This window comes from Malurus melanocephalus, unplaced genomic scaffold (genome assembly GCF_030028575.1).
Source record: "Malurus melanocephalus ecotype Western Australia unplaced genomic scaffold, MMel_1.1 scaffold_533, whole genome shotgun sequence".
Classification (NCBI taxonomy): Eukaryota; Metazoa; Chordata; class Aves; order Passeriformes; family Maluridae; genus Malurus; species Malurus melanocephalus.
The window spans coordinates 36,438-59,947 of record NW_026623765.1 but is presented as its reverse complement, the minus strand read 5'-3'; the positions used below and the strand labels follow the sequence as shown (position 1 = coordinate 59,947).

Here is a 23,510-nt window from a genome sequence, read left to right as displayed (position 1 = left end):
TTTGGTTGCAAAAGTGAGCATCTATTACACTGTAGCGTTATGGGATTTGTTACGCTGCGGGTAGTGACTTTGGTGACCGCCAAGTTGTGTCCTGATGGCCTTCACTTTATTACTATTTATTTTATTTCTATATATATTATTATTTCTACATTTCTATCTATATATAAAATATTAATTTATATTTATATGTATAACACGATATATTTCTATATTAATATATTAAATATACTATTTTATAAATAATGCATTCTGTAATATACATTTGCTATTACATATAGTGATATTWGTATATTATTACGAATTTTTATGATTGTCATTTATTTATCATTGAGGTGGCATTAAAGCTGGGTTATTTTAAGTGGAGTAGATGATCACAAGTCTGAATGCAGGCAAAAAGATGCTTGTGAAGAATTGCCCTGGTAGCTGTGGTAGAACTCATTTTCTTCTTAAAAAAAAAAGTAAAATATGAAGAGTGAAATTCTGTCTTTATTTCATGCCATGCTAACAGAATATATTTGATTGTTACTGTAATTATTGGGCACTGCTACACTTGTCACTGTTACCTTCATGTGGTTATTTTGTTTAAAGATAAAAGKTGAAGAGGTTGACAAGATCAACGTCTCCCTCACAGGATTTAATACCTGTACGGGTATTTAGATTATAGTGATAATTAATGTGTGTGGTACCTGTATGTGTATATATGTGTGCTGGTATTAAATCATACAATGGTGATTAATAAATGTAATGCCTGTACGGGTATTTAGATTATAGTGATAATTAATGTGTGTGGTACTTGTATGTGTATATATGTGTGCTGGTATTAAATCATACAATGGTGATTAATAAATGTAATGCCTGTACAGGTATTAAATCATAGTGGCAATGTTTATGTTTAATTCCTGTATAGATATTAAATTTTGCAGTGATAAGGTTAATACTTGTTCAGGTTTTGAATGATCAGGGATAACTAATAACAGGTGAGGAGAGGGAGCCATTGTTCCCTGTCCCTGTGCCCAGACAGTTCTCCTTTTCTTTAGCTAGCTGGAAAACCTGCAGCCTGAGATTMAGGAAATCGCCAAGCGCCTTCGCTATGAAGTTTCAGTGCGTGGAAAACAGCTGGGCTGGTCTGAAAAGGTGGCCAGGTACGAGGGGATTGTCCACACTTCCTGAATCCGTTCTGGCCCAAAGCTTAAGTTTTCTTTCCCTTCCTATGATTTATTTCTTTATTCTATTCCCATTCAGATGTTGTCCATTTTAAAGCTCTGACCTTTTCCTCTCCCAAAGGTTCCACTTTTCGAAGAACATGCGGAGGMTCGTCACGGAGCTGTACATCCGTGACAACTGCCACCCGTTCAAAGCCACGCTGCTGCTGTGGGTGCAGGTCCCCATGTGGGTGTGCGTGTCCCTGGCTCTGCGCAACTGCAGCGTCGGTGCTGTGAGCTCAGCAGGTGCTGCATCTGATCTTATATAATTGTCACTTCTTATCCTCTCACTGCTTTCACAGACACCTGCTTGGTTAAAGAACATAATATCCTGAGCTTGATGTATATTGATGGTCAGCTAGTGAATTTTTAAACTTCATATATTATAATTCATATAGAAAGTAGTCTATGTAATCTAATAAATAATGTAGAAATTAATCTAATTAATTAATATAATAAATAATTAATATAGTTTGAAATTAGTTTTAGTCTGATATAGGATTATCTAATACTAATATTACACTGCTAATATTATCTAATACTAATATTACAATACTAATATTACATGTCATATATTACATATAACATTACTACAATACTAGTATTACATGTCACAGCACACTCACTTTTAATTGCATTTTTTTCTTCCATGTGAAATAAACCCTCACTCATTCGCCTTGTCTTTTAAATAAAAAAAAGTAGTGATTTTTTTTAGACAAGAGTTTACAGTTTGTTCTTTTAAGCAAAAATGTAGCTAGTCATACAGTTACTAAGAAAAACGTAATGGTTTCGAAACCAGGAAATAAACACTGTAGGTTATTGCATTCTTATTTTYCTCGTTGACTTGTAAAATATTTGAGATCAAAGTAGTTTTTATCACAGATGTAYCTGTCAGTGGCTGTCGTGAGCTAAGCTGGGTTTCAGCTTATATCTCTCACTTCTCTTACTTATATTGGTAGCAGAATGTTAAAACAACAAATTCTGCTTTAATTGTATTTAGCATGTAGATAAAAAATACCTAGAAATTCGTGTGCTTTGATTTAACACATGGTACAGTTCTGACTCACTTGAGACAGCAAATTATACTGAATTGTGTGCTTTTCTTTGAATTTTTCTTGTAGTACAAGAACAGTTTTCATCAGGAGGAGCACTGTGGTTTACAGACCTCACAGCACCTGATTCCACATGGATTTTGCCAGTTTCCCTGGGGCTGGTGAATTTGCTGGTGGTGGAGGTAMGTTGGTGGAATAAAACATCAGTGGTGACTGAAAAGGGCTTGCACATAAAGGTGGCTGCAGATGCTTTAAATGCAATGGGCAGAAGTGAAAAATAATCTGCTCTGTGTGTTTTAATGTGTAGGTGTCTTGTTAGGATTCCACAAAGTCTGTTGTGATATGTCTCAGACCTACCTGAGCTTCAGTAATATTGTCTTGACTAAAGTTTCTTTCAGAGTGCTGCCCTAATGAGCTTTTTGGGTGTTAATGCTCTGTTTGGTCATTTCAAAAAGAGCCTGTTTATAACTGTGAGTTTCTCCTCTTTCAGATCTTTGCTTCCCAAAAGAAAGTGCAAGTTTCCCGGTTCCAGAAGCTCGTGACAAACCTGTTCCGCGTGGTGTCCGTGGTGATGATCCCTATTGCTGCCACAGTGCCCTCTGTGAGTACCGAGGTGACCTCTGGGTCTTCACCTGGGACTATTCTGGTGCTTAAAGGACAGCCTAAATGCCTGAGGTGTTTTGTATTTTATTGCTGTGTGCTTCAAAACAAACCAGATGCTTTGTCTGTGTGTATGTTTAAATCTTGATGCTTTTGGAATATTTTTGTTCAAGAGGAAACGGTTTGCAAACTTGATAGGAGTTAATGTCCTTTGTGTAGCCTGGAAAAGGAGAGGAAAACTTTATGCAAGGGTACATAGGCATATGTTTGTTAACTGGAAASCAGTGTAGTTCTTAAATTAGGAATTTGTCCGTGTCTTCCTTCAAACACTTGTCATTTTTACCAGGTTTTCTACCACAGAGTACTCTTAGCAAAAATAAAGTGTCTGGTTGTTTGGCTCATTCAATTATAGTTTCAAATACAGAGGTTGAAGCAAGTTTAAAATGAATTAATTTTAGAACTGTCAGGCCTCAGTGTAGRTGACACTTTTTCCCAGAAGAGTTCAGAGCCAGGCAGTTACATTTCACATGGAAGCCATTATTGCAGATGAGAGGAGGAGTGTTTTAGGTGAGTTATTTTTACCAATTGCTGGGAGGAAGCCACAGCTGTGGCTGGGGAGGAACTGCCTCTCAGTGTGTTTTCCTTGCCTCAGGACTGACCTGTGCTTGCYTTGTTGCAGTCCATGGCGCTGTACTGGCTGTCCTCCAGCCTGGTGGGACTGTCCCACAGCCTCCTGCTGCRCTCTCCCCGCTTCCGCCGCCTCTGCTGCATTCCCAGAACCAGCTCGGACTCGGACACTCCCTACAGAGACATCGTGGCTGCCTTGGCTTCCAAATACAGCCCTAGGAAATGACACCATGAACTGCACGAGAGCTGTCCCACGAGCCAACTGGTGCTGCTTAGTGAGATGTACTTATGTGCTCTGTATTKATTTTACAAATAAAACACTGGCTGGCCAGAAAGAACGATTGGTCAGCAAAAATGTGTCTTAACTGGGAAGCTTTGTTTCAAGGGTGGTTGTTGCAGTTGCAGGAGTCCAGAAATCCAGGTTTGTCTCCTGAGTTCTCRTAAGAAATTTTGCAGGTGAGTGTTGAACACAACATCAATGGTGCCTCTTTTTTATTGTAAGTCCTGAAGGTGAAGTTGTTTGGGGTTTTTTTTTATTAAAATGATCATAAATTAGTTATTTATTTTAACTTTTAAAACGATTACAAGCTACTGCTGTGGTGTAAACTAGCAAAAAATCAGAAGCAGAATTTTTAATGCAGACTTGGAAGCATTTATTTGAATTGTTGTGATAGGCTAGTGAAACTTTACAGATAGGGCTGAGATGCACTTTCTGACTAAAATCAGCAGTTTAGAAGAAAAAGGGCACATGTCATTGTGCTGATAACACTGCACTTTACCTTTGGAGATCTTTCACTGATGTCTTTTACTGTTTTCACKGTTAAGAATCTCAGAACATCAGTGATAGGATTATTTCTGGATGCTGCCAGGATGTTYTTTACCAAAAAAMCTCCCCAAAACAGGTGTGAAACTGMARTTTAKGCRGCAAAAAGCATCTCATCTAATGGCATCTAACAATTCAAAACCCACAGGTAACGAGATCAGAACGTATGTGATAAARCCCTTTCCAGGTCTGCATTACTGGTGGGATAATGTTTTAGATTTTAAAGGGTCTTACGRATTTCTCTGAATGTCATATTGTCGTTTTGCCTCAGCTGAAGGTGATGGAAAAAGATTCTACGTAAGAGAGTGAATTTTTGTTTGGGAAGATGGCGGTAGAGGGAGCTGGTGCTCCATGCAGTGTCGAGGAAAGTCACCTTCCTGAGCAGTCTCACCTGAGGGGTTTACATTCCCAGCCTGGGAACAGGGCAGGCTGACAACAACTGTATTACAACAGCCTTTTTTTGTAGTAAAAAAGTAACGTGACATGTCATGGGAGGCATAAAGAGGGCCGTGAAACTGGTCACTGAAAAAAGGCCTCACAGTTCTGTCAGGACCCCAGGTGTTCAGGGCAGGAAGTTGGCTTTGTTAGATTTGCAGTTCTCTCTTTATTTAGTTTTATTTTATGCCTTTTTTTGCCTTGTAAAATTAAACCCAATACCTGCGAGTTCAAAGAGGGTAGGTTTCCTCCAGAAAGTGTATTTGGAGGTGAATTTCTTATGGCATTGATTTAGGTTTGGAAGAGGGTTGTTGCTACACTGCATATACCTAGGGGGAGCCTCAACTTAAGGAACTGAAATTAGGCAAGTACAAGTTCTCTGAATGAATTGTGTTCTGGCAGAACTCAAAATTGCTGAAATATCCTGGCTGGATAATAAATGTTCCATTCTTTGTCTTGAAGATGCAGTCTAAACTTCAAGAACAGGGCTGCTATGCTTGTTACCTTTGGTGGTGGTGTCCTGGAAAAGACATTGCATCCCCAAAGCTTGCCTCTGTTCTCAGCCATGCTAATGACTCTGTTCAGATACATTGGCCTAAAATCTTTGTCTCAGTGTTTGATGCTGTTTCTAGGAAAGAGGATCAGAGCTTTGCTSTTTGCCTTCCTATGGTGATGGAATTATTCTGTTTTCAGTCCGTGTTGATGAGACAATGATGGAGCAAAGGTACATCCAATGATCTGTGTCAGGTCAAATGAATCTTTGTTAACTGTGGAAGGGCCAAGGACGGTTTCTGGAGAAGAAATCAGAAAAAAACTGTTGCTGTGTTCTCTGAGGAATCCAACTGAAGTGTCTTAAGCCTGTACAATATTCTTTGTGAATGACACTTTATTTAAGTAATGTTATCTATAACTCTGTWTGGCTTAACTGTGTCCCCACCTCTCCTGTTTGCTTCCTGTTCTGGTTTTGCTGAAATCAAGAAATTGTAAGTGAGTGACCTAAAGCTTGTAGTAATAAAAGAATTGTGGTTTTAGAAAGGAGGGCAGTTTCCTCCCTAACTTCCCTGTGATTGTTAGCCTGAAATACTGTGGGTGAGGTGAGTTGGCCCATGTCTGATTCAGGAATGAGATGTCAGTATGATCCAACACCTTTTACAGGGTGCTGGAGGGGATGCYGCTGTCTGCCAGAGAATTTGACACCTTGCCAGTCCACCTGGTTGTTCTTTGGGGTTGTTTAGTGGGGAATCAAAACTCTTTATCCAAAATCTGAGTTRCTAGGGTGGATTCCTTGAAGTGCAAGAATTTTTTTCAAGGGCTAAGTGTCATTTTTGGCGCAGTTCCATGGTTTCTGGAAAGAAAAAAAAGTGTTGAAGTACTGTTGAGTGCACTGCTGTACACACGGGGGTGCTCCAGCTCCTGTCAGCTGAAGGGCTGCCACTTTCTAAAATCCAGGACAGGCAGGCAAGCACTGGACTAAAACATTTTTCTTCCTCTGTCTTTCATCTTGATGCTGTTTCAGAACTTAATCAGGCTGTCCTTCACAGTGTACACTTCTTTTCCACCTCGCTGCCGTGCCCCTTTGAAGTAACCCAGTGTTCAACACTGCTGAGCTCGAAAATAATGAAAAGAACTCACTTGCTGCTCCCTCTTTGTGGCTGAGGATGCCAAAGGGAAATGGGCAGGTGTCAGAACAATCCCTGGTTGTCTTTGCAAAGCCCTCCATTTGTGCAGCCTTGTGACCAGCTGGCAGCAGGATTCTTCCTTTTTCACTTGATATTTTTAAACTACCTGTATTTAATTAATCTGACTGATTTCTAATGGTAAATAAGATATTCTTCATTCATTTGAAGCTCAGAATAGTGCTAAAAGTAACAGCAGCTGCTGCTTTCCTAAGTGCGGTGTTTTGCTCTATTTTCTAAGTTTCAGGGATCACAAATTCAGAAYAAGGGATTGGTGCTTTACATCAATGGCACCTTGATGATTTTGATCCATTTTTGCAGCACCCAACTGTGGTGTAATGGGCTTTGGGTTTCAGTAGAGATGTTTMAATAAGCCTGTGTAAATTAGGTTCATCATTAGGGTGAGTGCACACATCCATATGTTCCTTTATTTAAGGAGTTGAGCTTTGTGGACTCATTTGTCAAGGTACCTGTTAATAATTTAATTGCCTTAATTAGCTGTGCATTTGGAGTAATGGTAAATAACTTTTTGTGGCCTGCTTTACTTAATACARTCTCCTACTTTTGTTTGAAAGTGGGAAGGAAGAGACCACTACTGCCTTATTTGCAGGGACTGGGCTTCTGGATGAAAGCTCCCAGAATCCCTGGTACTCAAATCCCTTATGAAAATAAGGGGTATTGTGCTGCATGCTCTGAGGCTTAATATTACCTGGCCTTTTCAGGCTATGAGAGAGGTAGGGAAAACATTTCACTGTGCCAAGTGCCTTGCCTTCCTGTAGGAAATCACACTTCTGTATCCACTCTTGAGCMGTAAAAAAGATGCTTTTGGTACTTGTTACTGAGAACAGCTGAGAACTCAGGATGCTGTCACAAACTTGATTTTGGCTTTACAAGTCCAAGGCTCAAATGTGTGAAATGGAGGGGACAGAAAGGTTGAAAAGCCACTTGGAATGTCAATGGCTGCCACACACAGTGTAAYGGGAAGAATGTTAATTGGAAACAAATGCCAGCCTTCAGCATCATCCATTCCTGAGGAAAAGGGCCTTTTGGATTCAGGAGTTTGGACAGGGTTATGTTCATTTTCAATTTTCTGTGGGGCTGTTGGTCAGTGGTGTMCAGTTGTTCCAGAGAGGGTAGAATGCAAACCTGTGGTAAATGATAGATCCTTGGAAGTGCAAGAGGGCGAGAATGTCTTCAGATCATAATTAAAACRTGTCCTTGCAGCCAAGTAAAGCAAGCCAAGAAGTGCTTTTCCACTCTTGCGTTTTAAAATGACCTGAGATGGGCTAGGAATCTTCAGGTAGAATCTTAGTAAGTTTTGAAAAACTTAAACTTGAGCAGGGGAGATCATCTGCCTGGCTGTGGTCCTCCTTCCTATTTGAGGGCTGTGATGGATTCCCGTTTGTCCTTGTGTGTGTTTGTCACTTTGGGAGCGTGTTTAGCAAAACTATGAACTGTGAACTCTTTCTGACAGGATAACATTTAAAATATAGATTTCCTGGAAGTTTTGAGAGGCTGGATTTGATTTCACAGGCTTAGTGGAGGTACCAGAGCACTCTCAAGTGCAATGATTTTCTTTCAACACCTGAGTTTGAAGAGAAAACTGACCTCTCTCCTGCTGATAGAGGTTTATCAAGCATACCTTAGWGGGAGCTGCTGCAGGCAGAGAACATTTTCTTCTGGACAAATTCGTGACCTTGARCCCTTTCTGTCTAGAAAATAAATGGTAAAATCTTCTACTGGGGGAAATCAGTTGCTTAGAAATGTATCTAATAAAATATAAATAGTGGCAGTACTCTCTAGGCATTTTATTTCTGCCTTGAGGAAGAGTTGGAAATTGGAAGCTGGCACAGAGGAACTTTTTGGAAGTTTCATATCAATGTAGCCTAAACCTTGTGGGTACAACTAAAGGGATTTGACTTTAGATTTAGTTTAGAACTCCAGYTCTTTGTGCATTTTGTTAAAGTCCAGCTGGCCACATAATGAAACAAGATATTTTTTTGAAGGTTCTGTAAAGAGGYACTTGATACTCACTCAGCTGTTTGGAAATATTTCTGTTTCTTATTTTTAGGAATTTCTTTAATGCATTGCCAGAGTTAYGGTTGAGCACTGGGTCCTTATTAACTTGTGTAAGTGGAGAAGGTGCAGCTTTGTCAGAAGGAAACTGGGGAGGGACTGAAAGTGGGTCCATTGATTCCCAAGTGGGGCCATTTGCCATGAGTCTCTGATTTTCCTCAGTAATCACTGTGCAGTTCATGGTTTTTGTTTCATKACTGCCTAAGTGTTTGCTCCAGAGTGCAACTAATAATTCTGTTGTATTTTACAAAGTAAACAAGCTCTGATTAATTTGCTAATAAAAGCTTTGCTAGTCTTGCATTTTTCCACTTTAAATGCTCTTGCTGGAAGGCCAAGAGATAAGCTTTGTTTGGAGATATTTAGAGTCATGATTTCAGCAATAAGCCCCCAGAGACTGACTATGCACATGACAACAATTTTTTACAAAATATGTGGTGACCTTTTCCCCTTCAGATGCAGATGGCTTAGAGTGAACTCATTGTAGAATTGGAGCAAATAGGAGCAGTGATGCTCCTGTGTTAATGCAGCATAGCTGGTCCTGCAGGTAACTCTGGTTGGCAAGGGCATGGTTTAGTTATTCCCCAGTGTTATTTAGTTATTCCCCAGTGTTTGCAGCGTGGTGGTGTTGAGATGAACATGTCCTACTGGGGCACAGTGTAGCTGTCAGACTGTGAGATCTCAGAGCTTTGGCTGTTTGCTGTTCCAGTGCTGCCAGCTCCCCAAGGACTGGATCCAAAACAAGAATAGRCTGGCTCGGGTGTGATTTGCTGTCACAAGCTGATTGCTCTTGTGGCAATGCAGAATTTGTATTGAAGATGGGTGGAGAATCAGACTGAATTGCAGAACTGAGGCCTTTATCACTAAAAAGGTTCTAAAAATCCTAAAGACAGAGAAATGCTGAATATAGGGGAAAGTAATTCCATTCTTCTGGCCAAGTGAAATCTGCTTGGTGCTTTAGTCTTTTATTATGTTTGTCCCCCAGGTTCTGTGAGGTGAGAGGATGTTCTAACGCTGTTAAATAATGCAAAACACAGATTTGTGCTTCAGGGCTGAGCAAAGGAGTTGTTGTGTTCCTGTGCTGTCAGCATCCCTGAATTTGGGTTGGTTTCTGTCCTTCCTCATTGCTCTTTGGATGAGCATCACTGGGACTTGTTATGGGCCAAAATTCTTCCAAATTTTGGCCAATTGTGTTGATTTTTATGCCTCCTTTGACTGAATCATCTAAATTCATCCTTTCAGATARTCTCTGAAGTCTCAAACCTGCTGCTGCTAGCAGGAATTCTGTGATTGATTTCAGTGGGAAAAAAGAAATCATTCTGCTTTTCTCCCTTTTCTCCATTTTGTTCCTCCTGTGAGCAGAATGATACAAAGATTGTTTCTTTTTTTATCCCTTTGATTATGCCACGATTTGGAAGCGTACATGGAAAAGGAACATGTCTCCTGCTTTATCTGTAAAATGACTGCCAAAAATACTGAAATGATTTAGCAACAAACACTTGTTTTTCTCCATAACRTACGGGTTATGGCTAAGCATTCCAGCATGCTTGGTAGGATCCTTTCTGACTGTTTCCATCTAAATATTTCTGGTTTATGGGAGGAAGTTGAGCAAATAAACTGCTCCTCATCATAGGTCTCTCCAAGTTTAGAATGTTCTTCAAGTTGCAAAAGAAAAGCTCTGAGAGGTCAACTGTGTGAGCTCTGTCTGAAGTTTATCACTGATTAAAACCCCCAGCGTATTTAGTGAAGACTTTCTGCTTTGTTTTGGGAACAAGCTTAATTGCTATTCCAAGCTTGCAGCCTCTGTAGCCTCTTATTACTAAAATTTGATGTTGGAATGCTGAATATCTTTGTAAACTCAAGAATATACCACCCCAAAGGCTAGAGTCTCATGCCGTAAAAGCTTTKTGTAGGGAAGTATAAACAAAACTGRTKAAGGAATTTTGAAATGCAGGTTTTATTTGTGGGTTTTGTGCTCCTTCACACCCTGAGGACAGCCATRAGGCAGATTTTTCTATTGCATGTCATAGGAGTTCACTGAACCCTGGAAACAATAGGACCTGACTCCTAAGAGCTTTTTTTCCTGAGTGCAGAAGACACTTTAGCTCTAAGGAATTTACTYAGGGAACCTCATTAATGTTCTATGTGACATGAATTCACCTCCTGAGGCGTGTCATGATCACCCTGGATCAGTGCAAAATTCTGCTTTACTGACCAGGTACACGTTGGTTTTTATTAAATTACACTTTTTTCTTTAATAGACTACATGTATATCTGTATCCAAACACAAAGAACATATGTGACTTAAGGATGTAYATTTATTTGCCAAAAAGTGCTAAAAGCTCCTTGTTTTGCAGAACTGAGTATTTAAATTGCAGAATAGAAGGTGTCAGGGTGTTTTTTTTCATCCCTGTGTGTTTGTGTCACATTGCAGTGTTAAATGGCCACAGAGTTTCATTGCTGGCAGCTGTGCCTCAGTGCACAGGATAATGGATGTTCAGAGGTTTATGGACTGCACCAGGCTCTGGGATAGGCTGTAGGAGATGGAATTGGAATGAGATCCTGCTTGGGGTTCTAGGATGGCTTTGCTAATGCTCTCTGCCTTCCTTGAGGAGCAATAGGGTGTTTAGCAGCAATCTGGACTTCAGGCATTCCACTCTTGTTTAAACTGTTCCCATCAGTTTTAGCTCCATCTTCCAGGAGGAATCAGCGTGRTGTAGTTTTACTGTCTAGATGCTGGCAGCTGCTCACCACGAGTTTATTGGGCTCATTTAGACCCAAGCAGGAAACACTAACTTGCCATTTGGAGTTTTCTTTGTGCTGCTCATACAAAAATCCAGTGCACTCTTGGCTAAATGTTTCATTTGCTGTGGGAATTTGCTTTGGCTAATGCAGTTTTTAAGACCTGTTGGTTCATTCAGAGGTCAAGGAACATTTATGTAAGACAGTCCTCAATAGCATTCCTTTAACTTGGCGAGTTGAAAAAGCACAGCACCAATTTTTTCTCCTCTTTGGAGTATTCAATTTTTTTGTATGGATCCTTTTGATTTCCGGARTGAAATTGCTTTCAAAGCCTGGATGCAGCATCATGCAAAGGTAGAGACAGGCATTATGGATTGGTTTCCATTGATTGCCCATCTCCATATTAATGGGAGTTGTCCCAAACCCCAGCACACCAGGTTTTCAGGTAGGCAGAGGCAACATTTGGCTAAGCTTCCATAGTCCAGCTTTCTGCTGTTGGGATTTTTCATGTATCCAAATGTGGAGATGCCAGGTGTGAGGGAAGGGCCCGTGCTCTGTGTGTAGCTGCTTCTCTTCACTGAATATTCCACAGTATTTTGGTGGTTTTTGTATTTGTCTCATGCTTGCTAGGTGAATTCTCAAATCATTTATCATCTCTCAATTCCATTAAAAAATCTACACTTTTTGGTAAATTCCACATTAAAAGGATCAGGTTAGGAAAMATTTGTACTGATTTCTTTCCCTAGAAAGGCAGACAGACTCCTGCCAGATGCAGCAAGGTGGGTTGGAGGCTGATTTTCCTGAGCTGCCTCATGTGAATTCAAGCAATAGGAAAATCAAATGTCTCTCCAGAGTTTAATACATTTAATGCTCTTCCTTTCCCTTTCATATGTGATTATTTGATAGTGTGGGCATGGAGTTCATGTTTGGATAATGTAAAGCTGAAGGAGGAGGGGACACTGCTGAGAAGCAGGGGGATCCCTGGCTGACTCCAAAGAATTTCAGGTATCATAGAAGCACTTGAAGGAAAGCTGCCCTTATTTTTRTTTTCCTCCAGCTTGCCATTTCCTTTGGGACAAATGATATTGGTGGTTTTATCACCCCACTGTATTGACAGATCCTGTGCTCTGCAAATGTGAACTCTGGTTTAAAAACAAAAGTATGTTTTATTGTGGAATGATGGGGCTGTGTCAAAGCTGTCTTGTAAGGAGATGAATTATGAATTCCTGAATTATTATTATTCCATAGAGAGATTGCTGACATGGCAAGAACCAGAATGAACAACCATGTACTGGTATGTGAGTATTCTCCTGGAGAGATCACCTGGGCATTGAGGCAGATGCCATGAGGAAAGGAATCTGAATACTGAAAATTTAAACAAAGAAATCGGTGAGGTGAAATTGCCTGGATTTAAGAGACTAGTTCTGGAATAATATTCCAAATGAGTTTGTGGCCAGCTCCATCACTCTACTGCTTCTTTCTCAGGAATAGTATTTTTTACTCACATGGGATTTTTATGATTAAGAGAAATGAGGATCCACTTGTTGGGTACCTCAGTAACATTAGAGCATTTCCACAGCCTCAAATTGAGAAGCAGCAGTGCATGTTTGATATAGCCAGAAAAGGCTCAGTTCTGTACCTTATCCCAGGAAAGTTAACTGATAAAACTGCTGCATTTTGCAGTTTTTTTTTTTTTTTTTTTTTTTGGTCGGTGGGTTTTTTTTGGGGGGGTGGAGGGAGGAAAAAAAAGAAAAAGACAACAGATAGGATCTTTTCATGTGAGAGAAGCCCCAGGTGATGGGAAAAAGTTGTTTTGTGAAGTTCTGAAAAAATCTACTTTGACCTTGAAACATRTTCAGCCTTTTTTCTGTTACTGCAGTCCTTGCAGTTATACCTGGGGTGAATTAATCTCTTCATTAGCCACGTTTGAGTGCTCAGGAAAATGGATCCCTCAGCTGGGTGAGCATTCCAGCATTGTTTTTATGCAGAGATGTCACCATTTTAATAGTGCATCCTGGCTAAAGCTTCCTCACTGCTGAGAGGGGCATGGCTGGGCTTTAAATGAAGTTTGAAAACACTGGCATAGTAAGAATATTTTAGTGCCTAAACACATGCACGTATGTGCACACCCACTTCTGTCTGTGTCTGTACATATGCGAGCCTTAAGAAAATCTGCAGTTTTGTTGCTGATCTAGTAGGTGATTTTTTTGTCTGAAACAGGAAAATATTGTGGTTTTTAAACTGTATTGTAGTGGAAACTCATGTCTCTATTCAGAATTGCAAGGGAAAACTGCTATTGTATAGAAAGGGAAATTGCATCTTCAAAATACTTCATATATTTTTCCTTTTTTTTCCTTTTGAAAATGCAAATTTTTATAATTGCCTTCAACCCTTTTTTTAAGTGCTTTCTTGCAATGCCGTTGAAGTACCTTCTCTGGTTTATTTATGTGATCATTCAAGATGCTTGTCTTGTGAGCAACGCCTGTATTTTAATATCTAGAATATTTATTTAATATTTAATATACAAGTATTTTAATGTCTAGAAAAAACAAATCTAGATTTTCAGTAAGCATTCCTGATTTTTTTTTCCTGTTTTCCATACTGCTAGTGTATTGGAAAAACTGCTGTTCTCATGGTCCTTTTTTATTTTAGGCCCTAATATAAAGCCTTAATAAAAAACTTGGTTTCTAGCTTAGATTTGGTGCAGGTTTCTGGATAATCATAAAAAATTGAAAATTGCTAGTCATGCACCAGTTTTTAGATAACATGAGTCTCCTCTGTGTATAATATTTATGACAGAAAAGATCCACCAGAAAATTCCTCTTCATCCTAAAGTGGAATTTTCAGGAACTTACGCAGTTTTCCAAACTCTAGCCCTGGTCTCTTAAACCCTCATGCTGAGGTGAGGACAGGCTCATTGCACGAGGCCTCAGTGCTGTCTGCTCTGGAGCTGTGGCAGCAGCACTGTGATTTATAGCCTTTCTTTGGAGGTATTTTGGTGCATCCAAGATCAACTTCCTGCCTGAGTCATTCTAGACAAGTAGAGAAATCAGTAGATATTGTGACAGTTTGCAGAATGGAAATAAACGGTGTTTGTTCAGGTGGAAAAGGGATGGACTAGAAGATGGAGAAGGAGGAGAAAGCCATAGAAAGGCTGCTGCAGGTGGAAGGGAGCAAGGAGATAAGCAGGGACAAAAACATCTGCAGGGGAAGTGCTGGCAAATACTCTTCTTTTCTGCATGTCACCTGGCTGTCAATGTTGCAATTAAAAATAGTCTCTTRCAGTCAGGTCAGTAAATAAATTTGAAATTGCAGGTTTTATTTCTCAGCAAGTCATGCTCCATGTATTAAGGAAGTAAACATTTTTCTGATYATCATGAAGTTGTCTCTCTACCAACTGTCTCTAATTCAGAGCGATTTCCAAGCCATTCCAAGCAAATTTTAAACCTCTGCTGGAACATTCAGYAAATGTATTCTACATCAGTACTTAGGTCAGCCAGACAAGATATTTACATCCTTCCCCAGCTCTGAGTTTTTACCACTATCCAGACAGAACAGAGCAACTAAATCTTGTCGTGACAAGGCAGAACCATCCCAGCCAAGGTTTTACCTCTTTGTCTGGCTGGTGTCTCTTCAGTAACAATTATTTAAAGCACTGTGAAGTGCTGTAATTCACATGTCTCTGCAAATAAATTAGTATCTTGAGGGGAAGGCTATGGCACCTAATGGGGAATGAGAAACTTGGAAAGGGCCTTTTAGTCAGCAGGACAAAGAACCTGCCTGAGAGTTCAACTTGCAGATTTTCATAAAAAGGAGAGGAGATAGTAAAAGTGGGAAATGAAGACCAGTTTGATATACATTGAAAGGGGAGCAAATGGATCCAAGGTGCTCTGTATTTCTTTATATATTATGATGTCAAGCTTGCTCATTTATATATCTTTAAATGGTTCAGAATATAGTTCAAAACTTAGAATTAGTAGTTCAGCAGTGTCTGTCTCGTAGGCCAATAGCTGGCATAAACCCATAGTTGAGTGAAAATTTCAGGGAGAGATTTTGGGGTTTTTTTGGTGCATTTGTGTTTGGTTGGTTTTTTTTGTTGTGGTTTTGGGTGGGTTTTTTTTGTGTTTTTGTTTGTTTGGGTTTTTTTGGGTTTGGATTTTTTTTGTTTTGTTTTGGTTGGTTGGGGTTTTTTTGAGGGGTTTTGGTTTGGTTTTGTTTGGTTGTTTTTTGTATTTTTCGGTGTGTTTTTTCTTGTTTGTTTTGTTTTTTAAATAGCAGCCAATTTCTGTAGAAAATCCTCTAATTCTTAAGATCATAGTCTGGTTTGTGTTGGAGGKCACCTTAGAGATGATTCAGTACCATTGTGTGTGCCCATGGGTCACAAGTGAATGCCAGATGTCAGTGAAGAATCAGGAATTTGTCCTTGCTGCAGTGAATTATGATGTAGCAGAGAGAGAAGACTTGGCTTCAAAACTGCAGGTGTCATCAAGTGCAGTTTTATACTAGATCTGCCTGAACTCAGGATCTGGAATAACCTGGGAGGTGGAGAAGAGCCAGAATTCTTCTTTCCACCCTGGGGACCTGCCTTGATTGCTGGAGCTGCCTCTTCACGCTCTAGCCAAAAATAGCAGATGATTTTTAATGGCTGCACCTCTTTAGGATTGCTATTTTTTGACTCCTCCAGTAAAGCATAGAAGAAATGTTGTTCKGTTTCCGAAAAATMCGACAGGCGTGGGAAGYRCTTCCAAAACTAACAAATCTTTAGRAAAAATAACCRTGRTSTGGGGAGTAGCAGACTCAAGTTCTTTGTTAGTCTAATGTTTGCATAACARGACCATTATTAATTTAATCAGTGTTTATTGTGCTGACCCAATTACAAAACATATACCATCTTCTGCTGGTTTTTAGCAAGTTCCAAGGAAATGTAAGCATTAAGTTCTATCATGGAATCAMAGAATGSTTTGGGTTGGAAGGGACCTTGAARGATCATCTCACTCCATCCCCCTGCCATGGGCAGAACACCTTCCACCAGACCRGGTTGTTCCAAGCCCCATCCAGCCTGCTCTTGAGCAGTTCCAATGAAAGTGTTTCTGTAGATTATATTATTGCATAACTGAAAGTTTGAGTTTGGATGTGTTGAATTTACAGATATRCTGTATCAACTTGCAGCACAGAGTTTTCTGGTTCAATTTCCAGCATTTGCTATGGAATTGTACTGATATTCCTAATCCTTGAGAGAGCCTGAATTCWGACTAGCACACAGGGTGTTAATGAAAGCATTTTTAATTTTTGAGCTATTTTCTGTGTGCAAGAGTTTGTGCTTTAGAATGTGGTTAGAGGCTCCTTGGTGTCCATGCAAGAGCAGCCTCCAAGGCAGCCAATTGGCTGATTTAGAGCCTACAGAATTACTGCTGTCCCCAGACTCCAGCCAGCATCAGGAAACCACAAGAATCAAACAAACAATAGGATTTGTTTGCTAAAAAAGATTTTTTTTTCCCAACCCTGCAAAATGTCCTTTGTTGCACATCAGGGATTTATGGGGAGGAAGGAGAATTCCACTGCTTTGAGCCCAGTCTCAAGGGGAATGTATGAACATGTCTTTGGTCCTGGGAACAACTTCTGAACTGCTTCAGGGAAGGCACACACAGCTTAGGGACTGGTCAGGACAGCTCCCAAAAGTGCTGAGGAAGCTCAGTGCAGCTCAAGTGTGTCRTGACTTCATCTCTTTAGCTTCTGAAATGAATTGTGCTTGTCCTGTGCTCCTCCAGCACRGTGGTTAAAAGTTAACATGATGCCTTTCCCACTGCTGTACACACTCCTTCCTAGCCTSCTATATTCTGTGTGACCCAAGACAGCTTGGAGCTTTCCAAAACTTCCGAGAGATCCTGGTAAAGTTTGACATTACASGACATTATTTGAATATTTCCCAAGTATTTTTCTGAAAACATCTTTTCAGATAAAATATAAGTAAGCAGATATTTMTTTTGTGCAAGGAACAGAAAATAGTTTTCCAAGAAGCAAAAGTAGCTTGAAAACTCCTGCCCCATTTTATACAGAATTAAAGGGAAACATTACTGGGGCAAAACTGAACCAGAGTCTTCATGAACTGTAGTTTTATTACCTCTCAAACCCCATGTATAGAGATTCTCATTGCAACTGAACAGCCAAAAAAGATGTAAGCAGCCGCAAGTTTTAGCACTTGGCTTCCCTTTTGTTTTTTAAAACATAAAATTGCTCCTTTCAGTTGTCTAAAATGAGCATGAAGGAAATAGGTGACAATTACCAATAACATCAGTGAGATGATTCTGGAAAGAATCAACCTTACTGGAGCTTCTCCCCTCTTGAGAGTTGAAATCTTTAACACATTTCTCTGTTAGGAAACAAGAAGTGCAGTTGCTTTCTGTGGTAGTGAGTGCAGGTGAGCTATTGCAGGGTTCTGAGGTCAGTGGTTTTCATTTCTACTCGGGTGACTCTTCCCAAATTGTCTTTGTGTAGATAATTAAACTGATAACTGTTTCACTACTGTATCATTTAGCAGAGTCTTGCAACTGTTAAATGGTGCAAAATCTGAAGATCTTGCAATCTGAAATACTTCAAAATAATGGTAAAACACTGAAAACAAAACTTGCAAAGTTGTGGAGGAAAAGTCATTGGCAAGGCATGCTCTTTGCCTTATAAAAAGCTTGAAAATTTAAAGGTACCAATAAAATSTTTAGAAAATGAAAAGAAAGAAGGAAAAGGCTGGCCTAGCAGTCTGGTGAGGAACCAGCAGCTCTTGGCTGGTTACAAATTCTTTCAAACATTTGGAAAAGTTCTTTGCAGCATTTTTATTGTGTTTTTCTTCATCACTTTTGTTGCCARAATAATTTAATGTGGGCAGAATACTTGCTGTGCCTTATTCTCTCAAAGTTCTTCAACATGAGCATGTCAGAAAAAGGCACCTTTTCTCTGTTAGACAACTCAAGCTTGATCTTTGGAGTAGAATAGCAGCAATTGTAGTGTACCATAATGCAGATAGATTTTGGGAAGGCCTCAAGCCAAGGCTGCACATCCTGGGACTCAGGAATCTCTTTATGGCTTCACCATAGCAATCAGAGACAATTGTTCCCTGGCTTGCAGTGGTGATTAGTGAGGGGGTAAGAGAAATCCTGACTTTGAGACATCCCAGGAGGCACAGATTGTAGTAAAACCACTGAAATGTCAGTGGTTCAAGTGGTTAGTGATTCATATGGCACCAAACCCAGGAATCATTGGGAATTTCTGTTGTGCAATGGTGTATTTTTGTAAGAGTCAAAAAGTTGCATTAGTTGAGTAGATAACTGTCCATCTGGCCTAATATCCCACTTCTGGATGCTTTAAAGCAAGGTGTTAATCTGCCTTTCCTCAATATCCTGTTACTTATCCAACACCATGCCTTGTTGGGCTTGGAGGAGAGGGGATTTTTTCCTGATCCCAGTTGGTGATCAGCTTATGCCTCGATGATACGGATTGATAGCCCCAATAATTCTTATATAAGCCAGCAGCAATTTGAAATCTAATCCTTTTCATAATGGCAATTGCATTTGTGTTTTGCAGGCATCCACCAGGCGAGGTGGAATTTTAAATACTCCAGCAACCTTTGGAAGTTTGCTGTCTAGTTTGTCTCAGTAGCCTTATTCAACCTYCTGCAAATTTGGTTAAACCACAGCTGCACTTATCCACTCTCATAATAGTAGGAGCTGAATCTTTTCATCCATAATGGATAAAGTCCCATTATGTCTAACGAGATTGACCCCAATCCTCCCCCATATGATCGGCAGTGCTCCATCTGTACCAATTTCAATCACTAAAATTCCTCTTCACTGGAAAAAGTCTTTGATTTTGTGGATAACTTGAGCAGCCACCATGAGCACAAGCTCATGGTTTTGTCACTTGCTGGCTCAGTTCAAGGACACACAGAAGTTGTGCTGTGTTTTTGCTGGTCTACAAAGACTCCAGGTGTTCTTTTCAGATGCCTCCCATGGTCTGGAAGATATATTGGTAGYTGGGATTAAATATTTTGGATTTCAAAGCTGGGATTTCTTTACAGAAGCAAGCTCTTGATCTCTCCTATTTCACTAACACTCTCACTTCCTCCTGGTTTTTGGATTTCTTCCAGTCTAGTCTGAACAGCAGCTGTGACCAAATATGTGTCTTTATGAAGTTCATTTTGTAAATCATTTGTGCTGTATCCCTGTTTGAATGCTGAAATGACATTTGGATCACAGTTGTCTAATCTAGGTTAATAACAGTGTGTCTGGATAGGGAGTTTTTCTGTGATGGGGTGTGAATGGACAAACAGAACTTGGTTCTGTGTCATTTTTGCTCCCTTGGCTGAAGCATCTGGGCAGTTCCATATTTTAAAAGGCCAGTGGAGGCCTTTCTTATCTCCCAGGGAGTGTAGGGTTGGACAAGGCCCTGTGCCATTGGAATCTAGCACTGCCCTGACTTTGTAAGAGAAAAACAGGTTCAAGATGTGGCTTTGTAGCATTGGCAGCACCCACTTCAGTCTCGCCTTACGTCAGCAAGATCAAAAGAGAGAGCTGTCAGTGACAACTGTATTGTTCATGTCATTGCACTTCACAGGCATCTTCCAGCTGYCTGAAGGGGATCAAAGGTACAAGAGAGAAATCTGCTTGTCTCCATCCTGGAAATTCAGTGCAACTGAGCCAATGTGATATCTGCGTTATCTGTGAGCCAGCCACGTGTCCTTAGGRGTGAGTATTCAGGGTTTTGGTTTTATTGATGGAATGAAATGGGAATGTCCATATTGACAGTAATCATGTCTCTCCTGTGGGTAAGAATGTCTTGGGATGTCCTCATGAAATTCCTTGTAACTGCAGTAATCCCTCCATACCTGTATCTGTGAGCCTTATGTGTCTGATTCTGATTCAGGTGTTTGTTTCTTGCTTGTAAACAGTTGCAAGTGGCCTGATTTTACTTCCTGGGAATGTTGACAAACTCTTGTGACAGGCATTGGTTGGCTTTCTGACAGAAAGCAGATACTCTTTCTAAAAACTACCTAGTTTTTMTTTTCTATTGTTTGCTTTCCTATATTGCAAACTCAATCCCAGGGAGCATGACCCAGCCCATGGCAGGATTCCATCAGGGTCCAGGCCCATCCTGTGTTCTTTTTCTGGTGCCACCAGTGTTCAACAGGAATTAAATTCCATTGTGAATTTGTACCATGGCTATRTGGAGATGTCTCTAACTCCAAATGGGGCCCACCATTGTTTGTACATAGTTTTTCAGTCCTCTGCCTTCCCTTCTATCTTCTCAAACAACATCCATATGGGAGGTTTTTGATTTTCTGTGTCAGACCTGGAGATGGGATCAAATGTCACTTGTTAGCCTTTTTCAGCATTTGTTGCATTCACAGACCATGAGAATTCTGTGCTCCACCAGGGCCATGAGAACCATTGCCAGGTTTGGACTTGATGGACCAATTTTCATTTTCACTGCTATTAGAGTGAAAAAGAATCCTTTTAGATGCCAAACCTGGCCCTCAGTCTGATCACAACTGGGGTTGATCACATGTTCTGACTTGATTCCAGCATTCCCCAGTGCCTCAGTGACTTTTTAGAAAAATATGTTCCATTTGAAATTAAACACKGGTCATAGTAGTGTCCATTTGTGTAGCGGGTTCCACCCCAAAATCTCCCAGTGGATGATCTTTATTTCTTCCTTTTGATTTCTCTCAGGTACAAGAAAAATGCCTCTTATTTTATAAATAGTAAATTCTTTGTCARCTTTCAGTTATTAAAAATATGCTTCCTTCATGCAAATTGCTATTATATTTAGCGAGATTGATGCATCTGTTTATCCTGAGACTGACAGCAACCTGAGGTAGAACATGAAAAGGTTTGTAGCAAATTATTCCATTTTTCTCAGAAWGACTCTCATCACTTAAACACTCCTGCTCTCAGCTGTACCATTTGCAAGGACTGGCAGGATACAAAGCAAAAGTACTGTTTGCTTTATGTGGAAACTTTGCTACTCTTGGGATCAGCTCGAGTAAAGCTGGAAAATATGATAATTGTATTTTCCTAGCCCAGTGCAAASTAGGCCAGCCCAGGTGGCACCATGAGCTGTGCACAGTGCCCAGTAGCACKCAGTGCCAAATTGTGCAGAGCTGCTTGTGGCTGCGAGGAGAATCAGGGCAGAGGTAATTCCTGCTCCTTTGGTCTATCCACACACACCAGTGCCTTTTGTGTGGGATCAGTGATGGAGCTGGAGCAGAGCTGSGAGCTGGTGAGGACCTTAACAATGCTTAACAATCACACTTTATCAGAGATAAATGGAGTTTATGTGTAAATTAATCCAAACATCTTGTTTCTGTGCTGCATTAGAAATTGAGCATTATTCACCACACCAATTAATAATTTGCCTTAAAGCCCTGCAGTGACATTTGGAAACCTGGCATCTTCATGTTCCTTACACAGGAAAATGTCCCAGCAAAGGCAGGACCAGCATCTCCTTTCCTGACACCCAAGGYTCTGGAGTTTTTGCTGTGTTTGAGAGAGATCTTATTTAGACTTCAGATTTGTTATCAAAATTAGTGTGAACATGTGAGCTGTCTGCAGTCCTGCTTTTCTCTGGTGTTCTTCCTGTTGGTCCTGGTGCAGATCAGSTATGGACAAAGCACTGTCTGCCCCTCACATCCATCAGACCCAACACCTCCTCTTGGCTTTATGATAATTTCAAAGTTATGCATTGATATAGTTTGTGCATTAAACAAAAATGATTTTTTTTGCTGTGTATTGGGGAGMTTTTCAAGGATGGTTTGCTAATGTTCTCTGCCCATTTGCATGTGTTTTCTGGAGCTCAGCCATCACATGTCCTGTATGGTGAGCTTAGTGAAGTTTACAACCTCATCCTCCCTAAAAATGGCTTTCCCTCAGTTTAGAACATATTTCCTCATAGTTTATTGTCTGAGAAGGCTTTTAGCATAAACAGGAATGGATAACCTTTTCTATGTCATTGCTGGAGCAAATTTAGTAGGAAATTAGATCCTTAGGAAAAGGTTTTGTGGGATGATGTTCAAACCTGCACAGTCTAATTAATTGTTTGATTTGTCAAGGTTTTATAATTTCTGCAGAGCCTTATTAAATACCATGAATAACTTCTTGCTTTCACTCCTCTTAGACTACATAGGTCTGTTGAAAATGTCCTCTTGTGCATAAGGATAGAATGAGTTGCTTTGTTAGAACTTCTGAACTTAATCGACAATTTCTATTGATTTTGGCATTTAAAGGCAACARACTGTGACAGAATTAGACAAATGAGACCAGAATTTGACAAAAATCTTGATATTTGGCAGTTTAAGGAATGCAGTTTCAGATTTTTTAGCCTATTTTTTGCAGATTTTATTTAGATCATCTACATTTTGCTATTGATGAGAAGCCTGTTGCAWTGAGAATTTGTTTAAAAGTAGCTGTGCTAGACAAAGCAGGAATATCTAATGTCAGGTGAGTGAGGACAGAGTTTGTATCCCATTATTTATGTGTTTTGGTGATGGGCACACCTAAAACCATGTGGGTTGAAGCTTGCTTTARACCTGTGCATTGAAATACTTGGGGTTCCACCTTAGGCAGATGCTGTTTGGAGATTAAAACATACCCAGAAGACACAAGGGGGTGGGTGACTTCATGGGAAAATATACAGATCAGGTCTTGAAATCATTTTCTAAATGCATTTATCCCTCTGCATCCTCCCCAGCAATGACACTGGAACATTCCTTTAGCTATTACATGAGGCAGAATCTCCTTCCCAAAGTGTTGGAATGTGCAGTCGATCCAGACATCCCATGGCTGAAAAAAAGGCAAGGACCTTTTTTTCAAATCACTGTGTGATTTTTATAATTTTTAAATGAATCACAATGCTCTGGGCCTGTGGCCTCCAAACCATTTGTACTCCTGCAATGAACAGATAACTTGTAATTAATGGAAAGTATTAATGCAAATTCCAGTAGAATGAACACATATAAAACTCTAGTGAAACATTGGAGTAAAAMCCCTTTCTCTTGTGCTCTTGGAGCRTGTCAGCTGTGGAGGGAKTGATATAATATAATATGTTGACACAGTGAAACCAGTTATTAAAAGAGGATTAAAGATACTCTGCTTGAAGACTGAATAGTTCTGCTTTGGTTTTTTTGGTCAACAGACAGTTCCAGGATTTCAGGGTTAATTCCAAATGTCATGTTTTGCCACTATTCATTGATGGTTGCAAATAGCTAAGTTAAAAAAATAGAAAAAGAGAACAA

General features: G+C 40.0%; 1 protein-coding gene across 2 annotated transcripts in view; it reads left to right on the top strand.

The window, feature by feature from the left end:
- LOC130582878 (cytochrome c oxidase assembly protein COX18, mitochondrial) overlaps positions 1–4,386 on the top strand; it is a 5,005-nt gene extending 619 nt beyond the window's left edge. Inside the window, exons 2-6 of one of the 2 annotated variants that reach the window (XM_057381827.1) lie at positions 1,042–1,142; positions 1,285–1,448; positions 2,324–2,436; positions 2,745–2,855; positions 3,534–4,386. In XM_057381827.1, coding sequence (XP_057237810.1) covers positions 1,042–1,142; positions 1,285–1,448; positions 2,324–2,436; positions 2,745–2,855; positions 3,534–3,707 — 663 coding nt within the window. In that variant the 3' untranslated portion in view covers positions 3,708–4,386. Of the gene's footprint in view, positions 1–1,037; positions 1,143–1,284; positions 1,449–2,323; positions 2,437–2,744; positions 2,856–3,533 lie in introns of both variants that reach the window. The other variant, XM_057381828.1, reaches the window with a different exon arrangement.
- The last annotated feature ends 19,124 nt before the right edge of the window (positions 4,387–23,510 follow it).